Genomic DNA, 14,609 nt, shown 5'->3' with positions numbered 1-14,609 from the left:
AAAATAAAACAACTTAAAATTGAAGTTGACAATTAAATTATATAGAAATAAAAATAAAAACTTAAAAATTGAAGTTATTTTGTAAAGGGTATCTGGTCCAAAATCAAGGGCAGGCCACCTGATAGAAGCCTTTTTGTTAAAGGCATGGACTCCAAAAAAGATGATGAACCCAATTACTTGAAAGGCCTAAACTATGAGCCCTTAAACCCTAAACTAAAGGCCCTCAAGTTTGGCTTAGGGGGAAGGTTTGTTTCAACAAATTGTGATTTTTTTTAACAAACAATATTATTTATATTAGAGGAGGTAGGACAGTAAGCTAAACCTCATAATAAACTAGCAATAATATGGTTCAAATTCGCTTTTGGGCAAATGATCAAAACTAGTTTTGGTGGGTCGGCCTTCCATAGGTTTGTGAAACATCATCTCGTTTTTTGATTAGTAAGATGATGAGAACTTTTTAGTTTAGGGGTCAGTTTGGTATTGCTGTAATTTTCTATATAGCTTGTTGTTCTTTAAGAATTGTCAAATGGTTTTTTCTTGCCAAACATTAGCGTTTAGTGAGTTATATTATTAGTTGTTATGATGAAGGAAGAGAAATTGGTGGAGATCGATCATATACCATAATGCATATACATGATTCTCACGTGGACTGTGCATGATCTGACGTGAATGACACAACTATTGATATGAGAACCGATATTAATATCATCTTAACAACGTTATATTAACTTGGACAATGATTGTCTGCCCTCTCACTTCCGATGTCCTCCCGTGCCCTCCTGTTTGTGTGGTCACGGTTAAGCCATGTCAACATTTTATATTACTATTCATTTTTTTTCTTATTATCTCTATAAAAAAATAATATAAAATGTTGACGTGGCTTAACTGTGACTATATAAAATAGAAGGGCATGAGAGGACATCGAAAGTGGAAGGACAGACAATCCTTGTCCTATTAACTTATAACGTTTTGATACTAATTATTTACGTCATATGTATCAATCAAATATCAATGTAATATTTACTTAATATCAACGTCCTTACCATATCGTTGATATTCAGCCAGATCATGCACATTCAAAATAACTTCTTGTTAAGATTCATAACATCTGCGACGCTCTTCACGAGTACAATGACGCGCTTTTCATCTACTCAGATCTCGTTCCCCTTATAATCCAACGGCCAGGAACTCTCGTACCCCACCACAATACTTCTCTCGCTAATAAAATCAAAACAAAAAAAACAAAAAAAACAAAAAATCAACGGCCGACTTGTGCTGCTGAGTCTGCTGACGTAACAGGGACTCTGCTTCCGCTTCCCTCCTCTTTCTCTCACATTTTCTTAGATCTCACTCTCTCTCCTGATCTGGTATTTCTCTCCTTCCTCGAATCAAATTTCTCCTTTTTATTTTTTTTATTATTTTCTCTAATTTTTCTGCGTCTGAAATTTGGTTTCAATTTTCTCTGTAATTTATTCACCAATCAGCGGTTTCCTCTCTAGGGTTTTATCGTCACTGGTAAATTTTCTGTGGCTTTGGGATTCTTGCCATGGCTGCTCCACCTGCCAGAGCTCGAGCTGATTACGATTACCTCATAAAGCTCCTCCTGATCGGCGACAGCGGTACGATTTTACATCTCTAGGAAATTTCTGATCTCCTGGTCTGAAATCTGCTATTGCGTCGTCGTTTGATCGTATATTGTTTGGGAATTTTAGGTTCTAATTTGAGGGTTGATTTAGGGCTAATGACGTGCATATTTAGGATATTTGTGATTTCGATTTCTGTTTGGTAGATCGTATTTTTTGTTGCTGTTAATTCAGGTACATGATTGATGTGCGTAATTTATTGGAGGTGAAAGTTTTAGGTTGCGGTTTGGTTAGCCTCTTCGTTCGAGTAGGCGGTTGGAATTGTTAGATTTGTGATTGATGTAGTTAGTTGAAGTTCTAGTTTAGCTTCCTTTGAGCAGCATTTCAGGTATATTTTGTATGCATTTTCAAAATAAATAGTTTCATTGTATTCGGGGACTATAAGAGTTTGGAGCATATGTTTGGGTTATTGTATTAAACGAATGGCGCTATCTAAGGACTCCGCTTAGCATAATTTACCTATTTGATAATGAGATTTTCACCAGTGGATTATTCTCAGCAAGTGTTGCTAGCTTGAACTTCACCATTGGGGAGTCTGCAATAGTTGAGCCTAAACCTGTTAGCTGTTTGATGTGGTGCCTTAAACATGTGTAAGTTGGTTCATTGATTTTCCCAAGGTGTCGTTCCGTTGAAATCCTTGGACTTTTCCAAATTTAAGGGGATGTTTGTTGCATTCGGTTGGGTAGTTCTATTTACCATCATCTGGCAACCGATGATTTGATTGTTTGAAATGCCTTTCAAGGGTTACTAGGATCAGATGGCGTATGTTCTGAATAGGCAGTCTGAGTTGTTAGATTTGTGATTGATTTAGTTAATTGAAGTTCTAAGTTAGCTTCCTTTGAGTCAGAATTTCATGTGGTATCTGTATTTTGAGGTATAGTCCTTATGCATTTCAAAGTAATCCTGTTGTGGTTCGGGACTATTGGAGTTTGAAGCATATGTTCGGGTCAATCTAGTGAATGCTGCTTTCTTAGGAGTCCACTTAGCGTAATTTCTTTGATAATGTGTTCCCGTTTGTAAGGAAATTTTCATCAGTGCATTATTTTGAGCAAGTGTTGCAAGATTGAACTTTTCCACAGGGTGACTCCTTTTAGGGGCCCACACCTTGGGGAGTTTCCAATAGGCCAAGTTATGCATATTTGAGACACCTCTTCAATCTAATAACATAAAGTAATGGTTGAGCCTAAACGCACTAGCTGTATGAAGTAGTTTTGTAAACCATGTATTTGCTAGTTCATTGATATTTCTGAAGGTGTCGTTCCATCTAACACCTCGGACTTTTTCCAAATTTAAGGGAATGTTTGTTGCATTGGGTTGATTAGTTCTGTTTAAAATCGTCAGGCAACCAATGATTTTATTGTTTTCAAATGCCTTTCAAGGGTTACTAGGATCAGATGACGTATCTTTATTGATTAAGGATGTCGAGCCTGTTCACAATTATGGTTTATGTGTCCTTGTATGTACCACAACCATTAGTTTGAGTTTAATTCCTTTTTGTTTTCTTTGTTATGTGACTTTACAGGTGTGGGTAAGAGTTGCCTTCTTCTGCGTTTCTCTGATGGGTCCTTTACAACTAGTTTCATTACAACCATCGGGTAGGAAATTTTTGTGCTTGAATGTGATTGAGGTTTTGTTATCTCTATTTTTCTGCAACGCTTTCTGAATCTTGCTAGGTTGTAATTCTTTGACAGTATTGATTTCAAGATAAGGACCATAGAGCTTGATGGGAAAAGAATTAAATTGCAAATTTGGGATACTGCTGGTCAAGAACGGTTTCGAACAATTACAACTGGTTAGTTCTGTGGCTTCAAATTGTTTTTAAATTGAACTTGAATGTGTAACCATGTCCAACTTTCTCCTAAATGGAAGTTTTGATTGTATGCTTCTTACAGCTGTGTTTGCAAGCTCGTTTATCAATTATGCATCTTCATGAAGGAGCATGTATTAACCGAAATTGGATCTTAATGTTTTTAAGTTAGAACAACCCAATGTCTTCAAGCTCAGCAGGGCTTGTATTTGGTTCCGAAATTCAATTTGGAGCTGTAAATTTGATCAAGTTCAGCGTTAAAGAGTAGGTTGGAAGCTGTTACTACTATAGTCTCCCGTCAAAAAAGGGGCATGGTGTCGCTGTAGTGTTGTACGTTTATAGTGATACTATGTTTGGTTTGACTCCATTGGGATTAGTGGAGTCAAACCACTAGCAAGAAACTTAATACTCTGGATAAGCTGGTGTTTGGTCTAAACTTAAGATATTTCCATATTTTCTATGTTGCTGGCTTGCGGCAATCTGAATGTGGAGGGTCTTGTATAATTCCAGAGCTTCTCTGTTGCCTTCTTGTTACAGTTGTGAGACGTGCATGGAAGAATTATGTAAACCTGATGACTAGGGCCAGTTCAGTTGCAGGCCTTATTTTCTCTCAGTTTTCAACTTTTGTGGGTCAGGCCGGTGGGCACATTAAGTGGTCAGAGTTGGAACTGGGTTTCAGCACATTTAGTTTATGAAGTCATAATATTTGGTCGCCTTTTTGAGTGTGGCTCCAAAATACATCTAAAGCTGTTAATTGTGCTGAGATCTCATATTACCTTTTAGATTGATAGTTTTTGGAATCTTGCCTTCATTTCCTAAGAATTTTGATAACCTTGTATTCTGTCTCTGCAGCTTACTACCGTGGAGCCATGGGTATTTTGCTCGTGTATGATGTCACTGACGAGTCATCGTTTAACAGTAACTTCTTCATCACTTACATCACCCTATGCATATATTCATCATTTGTCCGTTCCCTAGCTTTCTAGATCTCTGTTGATGACAGTATATTTCTCCTTTTCCAAAAAATATGAAAAAAGACGGTATATTTCTCTTGATATTGGGGTTGTACACTTGGACTGTTGGAATTATATGTGAATTTTTATGGTCTATTTTTTATGTGTTATGGTTATTACATATACATGGTAATCAAGCTATATTTTTATCTGTATTCAGACATTAGGAATTGGATTCGAAACATAGAACAGCATGCTTCTGACAATGTCAACAAGATCCTTGTGGGTAACAAGGCTGACATGGATGAAAGCAAAAGGGTTTGTTCCAATCCCTTCTTTGTATGTTTCTTGAGTGTGATTCAGGGTTCTTCAATCTTGTCTTGACGAAAGTGACCTCTTTCAGGCTGTCCCCACTTCGAAGGGTCAAGCCCTTGCTGACGAATATGGCATCAAATTCTTTGAGACCGTGAGTTTCTCATGGTGTCTTCTTACTTACAATGTAGTTTGGTTTTTTCCCATTTTCCTGAAAAGATATTGTGAATTACAGAGTGCAAAGACAAATTTGAATGTGGAAGAGGTCTTCTTTTCAATAGCTAGGGATATCAAGCAAAGACTTGCCGATACTGACTCGAGGGCTGAGGTATAATGTCCATGTCACTTATATTACTACATTTCTCCTGATACGTACGTAGCTAGATTTCCTTTCTATAACTAAATTATTGGTACTTATGTGATCTTTTTAATTTAATACTTGAAATATATGGTATCCATTTTTTATCTCTAGAAACGGTTTCTTTTTAATAACTAAATGGAAAAGAGGGCCTTTTCTGGCTCAAAGAAACTCTTTGTGTTCAATAATTAAATGAAAGTGTGTAGTGGGTGCATATATCAGTTGGAAGTCAGTCACCCTCTAAAGTGCCGAATTGTTTTTTTCATTATCAAGTCTTTGCTACCAACTAGAGCTGGTTGGCGATTGTTTGATTAAACTCAATCTTTCATCTCGTGCTCTGATGATATACTGAGGTTACTTTTGTTGGATTTTGGCAGCCTCAGACAATCAAGATTAACCAACCAGACCAGGGAGCTGGGGCTGCTCAAGCTGCCCAAAAATCAGCGTGTTGCGGTTCTTAGGAAAACTGTGTCGAACATGATGCGATGGGTAAATGTTTAAGGCAAACGCAACCACTACGCTGGGGAGAAAAACTGATTTGTCACAACTATGTTACTTGTGTTTGTATCGCTTTCTATTATCATTATTTTATAAGTACTTGTGATTTGGGTGTGAATGGTAGATCCTCATACTCTGGGAAGTCAATTATATATTAGTTGATTTTTCATTTAGGTTTATCTTCTTGAGCATCCTCTCTCCTTTCCCGCTCATTCCTTTAATTTCCTGGAGAAAATGTGTGAAATTCCCTACCCTTTGTTTTAAACTTTTTTGTGTGAAGTTATTAGACTATGTCGACAACTATCATACGTTTTATGATCCTTTTGGGTTTGCTACTCCTCGTGGTAACCATTGATTGCTGTGGAAGTGAAGGCGATGCTAATCAATGGTTTATAGTCATGTACGAGCATGGACAACTAACAACTAACGCTAGCATATCTCATCATACTTACGATAGTTTGTTTGTGTTCCGGACGTAAGTAGTTTAGGTGCCGCGTGCGAAGTCATCCTATCCCTGTGCCAACATATGTTTTCTTATCTAAAATGCTCCGAAACACGGCCGTATTTTGTTCGCCTCACGGGTGGTGTTAAGACTGTTGTTGGTGCATTTGGCATGAATCACACATGTACTCTCCTGACGCTGTTTGGCACAAGTCTTGTCTGCGAAACTGGGATCGAATAAACTTTACTTGGATTTTTGAGGACGTTGGGGTATACCTTCTGATGTTGCGGCTGCCCACAGAGCTACACCAAAAAGCTGCATTATTTAGAGCTTGTTTGGTATTCTATTTGAGTTAAAGGTTTTTAATTCAAAAACTGTTTCTCAATTCACAACTCAAAACTTTGTTTGGTAAGCCTGTTTTGCAAAACTTGAACTAAAAAATAACTCAAAAACTAGCCTAAAATCTGAGAACAACAAAAGTCTATTTTTACTGTTTTTTTCTTCTTCTTTGCGACACCAAACATCAACTGAGAGTAACTGGCGGCGATGAGAGATATGTTTCCAGCGACTGAGATAGATGTTCCAGCGACCATGACATGGATCTTTCCAATGATTGAGATATTTCCTTCCCACCATCCCTTACCCACCGTCCTCTCACTCTAATCACCCGCAAGCCCCAACCTCACCTCTCCGCCATTACCAAAGCTTTATTTCAAACTCAATTTGGTCAATTTCAATGGCAACATTTGAAATTAGCAACCCACCACCATATATGTGAACAAAACCCATTTGAAGACAACATGACTTCATAGTATGAAGTGTGAAATTGAGAGTTCCAAATCAAGTCGTCAAGATATTGGGTCTTGGTGAGTATTTTCCGGGTTGCTTCTCAGATTCCGACCCAACCTTAATATCCTCCCTCAGCCACTGCCACCTAATAGTTTTGTACAAACAAGTTTTTGGGTTATATGGCCTAAATCCTTGAAGATTTAAAATAGTTTCCAGGTTAGATACCAAACAAGTTTTTGGGTTGTAAAAAAAATTGTTCTTGAAAGAAGTTCATCCAAGTTGTTTTTAAGAATTATAATTTTTTTGAGTAGGATACCAAACAGATCCTTATTTTTCATAAATTTGACCATAAGATGAAATTGCTGATACTTAACGGGATATGGATTCCACCGATTAAACCATTCATATTTAGTTCAACAAGATGAGGACATGAATCGACCAAAAAAAAAACAAGGGGACATGAGCTTTTGTTCTTGGGGTGGAGGAGGACCAAGGAGATTTGATGCAAGACTGCAAGTGACAGTTTTATCTTTCTTTTTTTCCGGAGCTGTTATTGACACAAGTAGTAAGAGGAAAGAGTGTATCGTTACTTTTGTTAAGTGTTAATAGCAATTCTCTTGTGACGTTTATACATGCAAAGTTGTATTTAATGAGGGTCCGCATTATAAATCTTGCCCAAGGCCTAATCACTGGACCTTCAAATAATAAACCATATATAAACTATGGTGTTGTAAAAACTGTATGGTGTATGCCCACATCCTACATGCATTAGTATACCAACATGCAATTGGAAAAAAAGTGAAAAGAATAGTGATATATTTGTTATATAATATTATCAAAAGTAACCATCATATCATTTTTGGATGTTTTCACGGAAGTAGCTCTATAAATAGAGTGATCCGTGTGTTATCAAAATACACACTACGAAAGAAAGAATCAAATAAATAATATCAATATATCTCTCTCCCTCTCTTTATCTGCCATCCTTTGTGTTATAGCTAATAAAGTTATAATGTGATATTTTGCACCCGCTTCGCTCATGTCTTTAGCAAATGTTATTTCTATAACTTTTGCCTATTTATAACATATGGTTTTTTTTTTATTAAATAGTACGTAAGCGTTGTATTTGTGCATATTTCCGTATATAATTCGCCTCTTTATATTTAATAATTTATACAACATCCATGCAGGAAATATTCTGTTCAGGACTAGCTTATTACATTCAAGGAGTAGTACTGAAAGACAGAGGTCCTGTATTTTTGACAGCCTTCAGTCCCCTAAGCATGATTATTGTTGCTGTCATGAGCTCCTTTGTTCCGCATGAGCTCCCTCACTCTTGCATGCTTTATGTGTAATTTTCGTTTTGACAAAGCGATACTCTAAACAACTCTAACTTGATCATTTACAGGCTGCTGGGTGCTGCGGTCATAATTGCCGGCCTATATCTTGTTGTATGGGGGTAAAAGCGATAGATTATGAGTCCGCGGACAAAACGATCGAAGATGAATTAACGGCAACGAAGCAAGCACGAGATGTAAAAGAAAATATCAATCTTGAGGCCATCACAATCGCATCTTGCAAATGAAATGCGAGGAGAAATCGAAAAGAACAAATGATGGAAGGAATCCAAAATGTATATATCTCTCACCCGAACATAGCCTAAACAAATTTCACTGAGCAACGTGAACATTTGTGATCGGTTGGCAAAGTTGGTCACTAATTCAGGCCCTGCTTGTGACTAGTGCATAATGGTCACGCCAAAGATCAATTTTCTTGTAGTGATGTTTTTAGTGCCAAATTATCTTAAAATTTCATTTCCTTCAACACTCTTACAAAATACAAACTACAACCCGTCATCGTATGTCCGACGACTAAAAACGGAGGTTCTATTCTGACATAAGGTTTGTCTCAAAGATTTACAGGAACACCTTGTCCTTCACATAACCATGCCGAGCCATTGCGTTAGTGATGAAGTCACCGTCAAATGAGTACCAATGTACAGCCAAAAAACGATTACTTGTATTCACAAAACAAAAGATGGTCCTGCCTCCGAACAAGCTTTCTTCATTTAAGCTGTTTCCCCTCTTCCTTGCCATATATACGCTGAAGTTCACGTGTTGCTGCCATAAAGGATTCTGAAAAGGAGAAAGAGGAGCAAGCATGAGAAGACAACGTTCGTAACATAAAGCGCGTATACCAGAAAGAAAATGGGAAATTTGGAGTGTCAAATGGTGTACGGACAAGTCAAGTGTCCAACAGTAATAAAAAGATCATGTGCATCACCTTTCCAAAGGCGGAAGGATTTCTGATTGATAGGCGAACCAGTAATAGTCTGAATAACTTCAAACAGCATATTCTGTGGTGTGCTCCTGAGCTCTTGAACAGTCCCATATATAGTTTTACCACTCTCAAAATATATGTGATTATTTGGGTGTTTCGTTTTGCAACCAGCGTGACGCTCAAATTCATATGCATTGATTACCTGATAAGCATTGTTGAGTCCAATTGACATCAAACTGGGCTTCAATATGTCAAAAGCAAAAACTGGAACAAACTCACCTTTGAGAAGTCGCACGACTGACAGCCACATAGATACCCACAACCTTTGATAACACCCTGCAGCTCCTTCTGAAATGCATATGAAGAATATATGCATCACCGAACATAAGCTAATCTGAAAATGAAAGCATGAGTACTAGGATTTTACCTCCCGCGACCAGGCTGTATACTTTACAGGAACTCCATCCAGCATACCTGTTGACAGCAAACTTCGCACATTTGAAGGGAAGTTGTTCGGAGGAACCTTCTTAGATGTTTTCTGTTCAACTATCTTTTTCAGGACATTTTCGTTTCCAGCAGTTATATGAGGTACATTAACAAATGCAGCGGAATTTGATTTGCTTGACTCTTTCTCATTCACAGTTTCTGTTTTCACAAAAGGTTGACCCATCAGAAGTTCATAACCAGAGACTGCAGAGGTATTCACATCATCATCATCACATCCGCCAAAGGATATGATAGTACTCTCTCGCTTATTATAAGAGTGCCCAACTGACAACATATTGTTGTCACCCTTGCTGTAGGCATGAGTCGCATGACCAACGGATATGGTACTCCCTTCCCCTTTATTGTAGAAATTATCTGTTGATATGGTATTTTCCTCTACCTTATAGGTTTGGCCGATAGAAATGATATTATTATCACTCTTATTGCATGTCTGACCCATTAACAGGGTGTTATTGCTCTCCTTGTACGATTGACCAAATGATATGCTTTCATCCCCTTTGTTAAAGGGTTGCCCCATTGATATGAAGCCGTTATCTGCCCTGCTGTAGGTATCACTCATGGATATGAAGTTGTCATCCCCTTTCTTATACATGGGACCCGTGGAAGTTGAGTTGTCTTTGGCCTTGTACGCGTGAGACGCCAACATGGCATCATTATCTGCCTGAATATAAGTTTGTCCTATTGAAAAGGGCATGCCATTCTCAGAGTCCTTTACCTCACTAACTTTGACTTTTCTAAATCCACTGTAATTAGGACTGGATCTAGGATCTTCTAGTGTGTTGGACATAGATAGACCAAATGAGGAGTCATTCCCAAATAGATCCTCATTAACTTTTCTAGCCAAATTCATCTTTTCCGTTCCAACAGACGGAATGTTCGTGTCATCAAATTTCACAGCCCGGTCTATTTCACAATCAAATGACCTTTCAGCGAATTGGCCAGAGAATGAGTGAAAACCAGGAACATTTCCCCACGGAGAAACATTTGCATTTAACATTCCTGAATACAGATTGTTGTTTGGAACTTCAACAACCTGTTTCTTGTTGGGGAATATCCCTACCTCAGGACCATCCATGAACCACTGATGAGAACGCTTAGGCTCAATTCTAGAGGAATTATCATACAGCGCCTCACCTTCATTTAAACACCCAGTACCCTTTGCCATCCATAGGCCGTGATTCTGAAAAGACTGTCACAAATACTACTCAGGAAGACGTCTTCACTGCATAACTAATTTACATATACGAAAATAAGGAAATTTAAAGCTCTATGGTGGGTGTAAATAAATAACAAGCTAATACTAAAAACCTTAAATCGACAACGAAACACATCAATCAGTTATGAGAGCCAAAACTTAGAACACATTTGCATACGAAAACCTAACAACCGAACCAATAGCAAAAAGATACAAACCAAGGCATCACCGAAACCACATTGCTAAAAACACATGAAAAGAGCCAATTTCGAAAGCAAAACACCATTAAAGAGACATGAAACTTGATTCAAACATACCATTTCTGCTGCTTCGCTTCGAACTCCGCTCCGCCGAGGCTGTTGCCCTTGCCGGGGACCTGGTTGAACAACTATTTACACTCCTATATACCAATCTCTTTCCACCAACAACGCACATTGATAGTCCAATTTTATAAATACCAAACTGATCAAGCTCAAAACTTTCAGCACTTATCTGCCAGACAAAATTAAACAAATAAATACATCAATAAACATAATTAATTAAAGTATTAAACAATGATGATACACCAAAAATGTTGAAAATCGAACTTGTCATGCAAAGAATACCACTTTCTGAAAATCCAGGATTGAAAATCACTTATTGAATAGCAGTGCAACCAAACAGGGCCTTAATCAGCTAAATAGGAAGAGAGACTCTTAACCCTAAGACCCTACTCTGTAACGTATCATCAAAAGCAGCGGTATTTTCAATGCAAACCTGACTATGGGATCCGTAGACGATGATCAATGAACTTTCCGGCGTCGGCCGGAAAACACGCCGGAGAATGTACGGACGGAGATCGTGGTGAGATCTTGCAGTGAGAGGGACTTGATTTTGAAGTAAAGCGAAAAAAGATATAACTTATAAGATGATGTGGGTGCCCTGCACGTTCACTTTGCGTGGAAATTGCATCGCGGCCGTACACGTGGCATTGGGACTCGAACTGTTCTGTAACCGGTTGGACTGAGCTTTAGTTGGAGGGAAACAAATTCTCTATATATCTCTTCCACCAAGACCATCGGATTAAATGATCCGGACCTTTGGAATTTCATCTAATGATAAAAATTTATTATAGCTTTTAAGGAATCAAAAGAGATGGGCAGTTAGATGAATTTTCAAATGCCCGAATCACTTGATTCGTTGACCTTGGTGGAAGAGATTTGGAAATAATCTCTTTCCCAGTTGGAGATTGGAAGTTGAAAGTGTTTGAACAAGAAAAACTTATATTAAATGAGTACATCATCGTTCTCCCCTTTTTTAGTATTTTAGGCATCGTTTGGCATCTCAGACTGTACTGATTATTTTTATCGGATAATATAAATAGTCGTCGGATAACACTAACTAAATTAGTCGGACATTGTTGCTGTATCGAATTAATTTGTCAATCGGATAACATGTTGTACTATAATAATAATTTTTTTTTTAATTTATACAATAATTATTAAGATGAAAAAAAAAGAAAAACAAAGAACAACATAAAGAAAAAAAAAAGTAATTAAACATCATTACAGACAAAATTTAAAAAAAATAAAAAAAATAAAAAAAGAAGGTAAAAAACCTCTTCCCAATCGCTTTTTCCTTTCTTCACCATCTTTTCCATGCTTCAAATCCCACCCTCCCATACAATCCCACTTCTTCATTTCTTCAATCTCCTAGAACCACATCGATTCACCAACCAAAACATGACACACTCTCACCCAGAATGTCCACTAGGACTTCGAATCGAGCTGTGCTAGCCGACATCTGGAAGGTGATGAAGCCATAAAGTGTAGTGATGTGGAAATTGTGAATAAATTTAAAACCTAAAAGTTCCTAATTATAAAAGTGCGTTGTGAGCGGGAATGAACCCATTTCACATGTGATGACAAAGCATAATGTTGGAGCAGAAAATTTCGGATACTCCAATTCTCCACCAACAAGTAATCTTGAACACGTTGAGAAGCCTTGGACACTATCTTCATTTGTCAACAATGAGAGCAGGGGGACCTGCAAGAAAACACTTCGACGCTCAAGTCGGTCGTTGTTCAAAATAATTGCAAGACATTGTAAAGCTATCTGATACTTCCCTTTTTTCCCTCCCCCTGTTCTCGGGGGATTCTAGTTACTTTATAGACATAAAATACTTGGGCTTCAAGTTCCACTTTCCTCCTATTTCTCCATGTTCCATATTCCATGGAAGTGTTTGATCATGCTCCTTTATTCTAGCTCCACTCTCCTAAATTTAGGTAGTGGCTTATTCCTTGAGCCTTAATTTTTGCACCCACAGATGCCCCCTTTTTTTCTCTACAAACACATATCATATGAATTTGTAGAGGAAAAATATTTCTTTTGCAAAAATTCATGTGACATCATTGGTATGATACAACCAAACATGTAAGATTTCATGTGGATGATCTTCGAACATGAGTTTAGCCTTCGGCTACGATTGTAGTTTAGCCTTTGGCTATGATCACACAGTCATAATTTAACCTTCGAGGTGATCATATGGTATTCGACCATGGGTTTTGGGTTTTCAACCCTTGGTCTTGGGCATTTAGCTGTTTTACAATCTTTGTGTTTGCATCCTAAATTTGTGTTCGATCACGATCCTTCTGACCCCATTCGGTCTTAAGTTTCGATTTCAATTCAGTCTTAACTCATTTGATCTTGGGTTTTCGATCTTAATTCGGTCTTAACCCTTTTGATCTTGGATTTTCGATCTTAATTCGGTCTCAACCCAATTGACTTTGGGTTTTGGATCTTAGTTCGGTCTCAACCTATTCGATCTTGGGTTTTTTGATCTTTGAGTTTTCGATCTTAGTTCGGTCTTAACCCATTTGATCTTGGGTTTTCGATCTTGATTCAGTCTTAACCATTCGGGTTATCGATCTTAATTCGGTCTTAACCCATTCAGGTTATTGATCTTAATTCGGTTTTAACCCATTCGATCTTGGGTTTTTCGATATTTGGGTTTTCGATCTTAGTTCGGTCTTAACCCATTCGGGTTATTGATCTTAATTTGGTCTTAACCCATTCAGGTTATCGATTTTAATTCGGTCTTAACCCATTCGATCTTGGGTTTTCGATCTTATATTTTGAGATGTTAGCTTAATTTTATATTTTTGATCATTGGTCTCAAATTCATAGATACTAATTCATGATAACTCATTCATAAGCAATCATTCTAGTAATAGTGGAAAAAAGTTGGACCTTAGCACGTACGCAAGTTAGTGCGGCACCCATAGTTGTTGCACCTTAAACATTCACATGCTGAATTATTCTATTCGAACATTCCTCTCAGGCAACTTCGTCGCCAATGGAGTTGATGTAGAGTGTTTTTCTTTTGCTCAGAAGTCTTAAGTACACTCCCTATAAGTGGCTTTTCAATCTTCTCCTATCCTATGTCCTGATTGCACAAATGTCTTCAACAAATTTTTGTTAGACTCAACTTGGTCAAGCAGAAGTTTTGTTCCTTCATGAGAACTATGCGTACTTGTGCATACAAGAGCAATTCAACTCTGCATATTCACATATACATCTTGATAGCCTCGTCCTAAGGTTATGAAATACATGTTGTTAAATAATCACCAATTATTTTGGTGTTTAAGTGAGGCATGGGGGCCTGCATTCTTGATGTCAACGGATAATGAATCAAGTTCCACATATCGACATGCACTGAGAGCTATGAAAGGAGGAACAAAAAAAAGGAAATGGTATGTTCATATGGGAGCTTCGACTCCCACAAGCAAAAGCAAAGCAGCCACATCAATTTTCTCACTATCTGTAAGTCAGTGTATGCAATAGTCA

At 37.7% G+C, this 14,609-nt stretch overlaps 2 protein-coding genes across 4 annotated transcripts; one reads left to right on the top strand and one right to left on the bottom strand.

Annotated features, from left to right (window-relative positions):
- The first annotated feature begins 1,213 nt into the window (after positions 1–1,213).
- On the top strand, positions 1,214–5,750 carry LOC126593790 (ras-related protein RABE1a-like). 2 transcript variants are annotated; one of them, XM_050259902.1, is made up of 9 exons: positions 1,214–1,367; positions 1,500–1,619; positions 3,166–3,238; positions 3,335–3,435; positions 4,303–4,368; positions 4,624–4,721; positions 4,807–4,869; positions 4,951–5,043; positions 5,451–5,750. In XM_050259902.1, exons 2-9 carry the CDS (start codon positions 1,547–1,549, stop codon positions 5,532–5,534), a joined length of 651 nt encoding a protein of 216 aa, XP_050115859.1. In that variant the 5' UTR covers positions 1,214–1,367; positions 1,500–1,546; the 3' UTR covers positions 5,535–5,750. The 2 variants fall into 2 exon arrangements, with proteins under 2 accessions (XP_050115859.1, XP_050115860.1); XM_050259903.1 differs by having other exon boundaries at positions 1,254–1,367; positions 1,485–1,619.
- A 2,836-nt stretch (positions 5,751–8,586) lies between these two features.
- On the bottom strand, positions 8,587–11,677 carry LOC126594176 (uncharacterized). 2 transcript variants are annotated; one of them, XM_050260391.1, is made up of 6 exons: positions 11,541–11,677; positions 11,102–11,276; positions 9,510–10,778; positions 9,362–9,430; positions 9,086–9,284; positions 8,587–8,937 (listed from the first exon to the last, which is right to left on the bottom strand). In XM_050260391.1, the coding sequence occupies exons 2-6, from the start codon at positions 11,102–11,104 to the stop codon at positions 8,867–8,869; spliced, it is 1,611 nt and encodes a 536-aa protein (XP_050116348.1). In that variant the 5' UTR covers positions 11,105–11,276; positions 11,541–11,677; the 3' UTR covers positions 8,587–8,866. The 2 variants fall into 2 exon arrangements, with proteins under 2 accessions (XP_050116348.1, XP_050116349.1); XM_050260392.1 differs by having other exon boundaries at positions 9,510–10,819; positions 11,541–11,667.
- Positions 11,678–14,609: the final 2,932 nt, after the last annotated feature.

This window comes from Malus sylvestris, chromosome 12 (genome assembly GCF_916048215.2).
Source record: "Malus sylvestris chromosome 12, drMalSylv7.2, whole genome shotgun sequence".
Classification (NCBI taxonomy): domain Eukaryota; kingdom Viridiplantae; phylum Streptophyta; class Magnoliopsida; order Rosales; family Rosaceae; genus Malus; species Malus sylvestris.
This window is presented reverse-complemented; position numbering and strand designations above follow the sequence as displayed.

What these genes read in the sequence shown, in the direction of transcription:
- LOC126593790 (XM_050259902.1), top strand. Translation starts at nt 1,547, where the DNA reads ATGGCTGCTCCACCTGCCAGAGCTCGAGCTGATTACGATTACCTCATA. An exon ending in TGACGAGTCATCGTTTAACA is followed by an intron (nt 4,369 to 4,623) that starts GTAACTTCTTCA and finishes ATCTGTATTCAG; the next exon opens with ACATTAGGAATTGGATTCGA. An exon ending in ATACTGACTCGAGGGCTGAG is followed by an intron (nt 5,044 to 5,450) that starts GTATAATGTCCA and finishes GGATTTTGGCAG; the next exon opens with CCTCAGACAATCAAGATTAA.
- LOC126594176 (XM_050260391.1), bottom strand. An exon ending in ATACAGCCTGGTCGCGGGAG is followed by an intron (nt 9,431 to 9,509) that starts GTAAAATCCTAG and finishes TATGCATTTCAG; the next exon opens with AAGGAGCTGCAGGGTGTTAT. An exon ending in ATCCTTCCGCCTTTGGAAAG is followed by an intron (nt 8,938 to 9,085) that starts GTGATGCACATG and finishes TCTCCTTTTCAG; the next exon opens with AATCCTTTATGGCAGCAACA.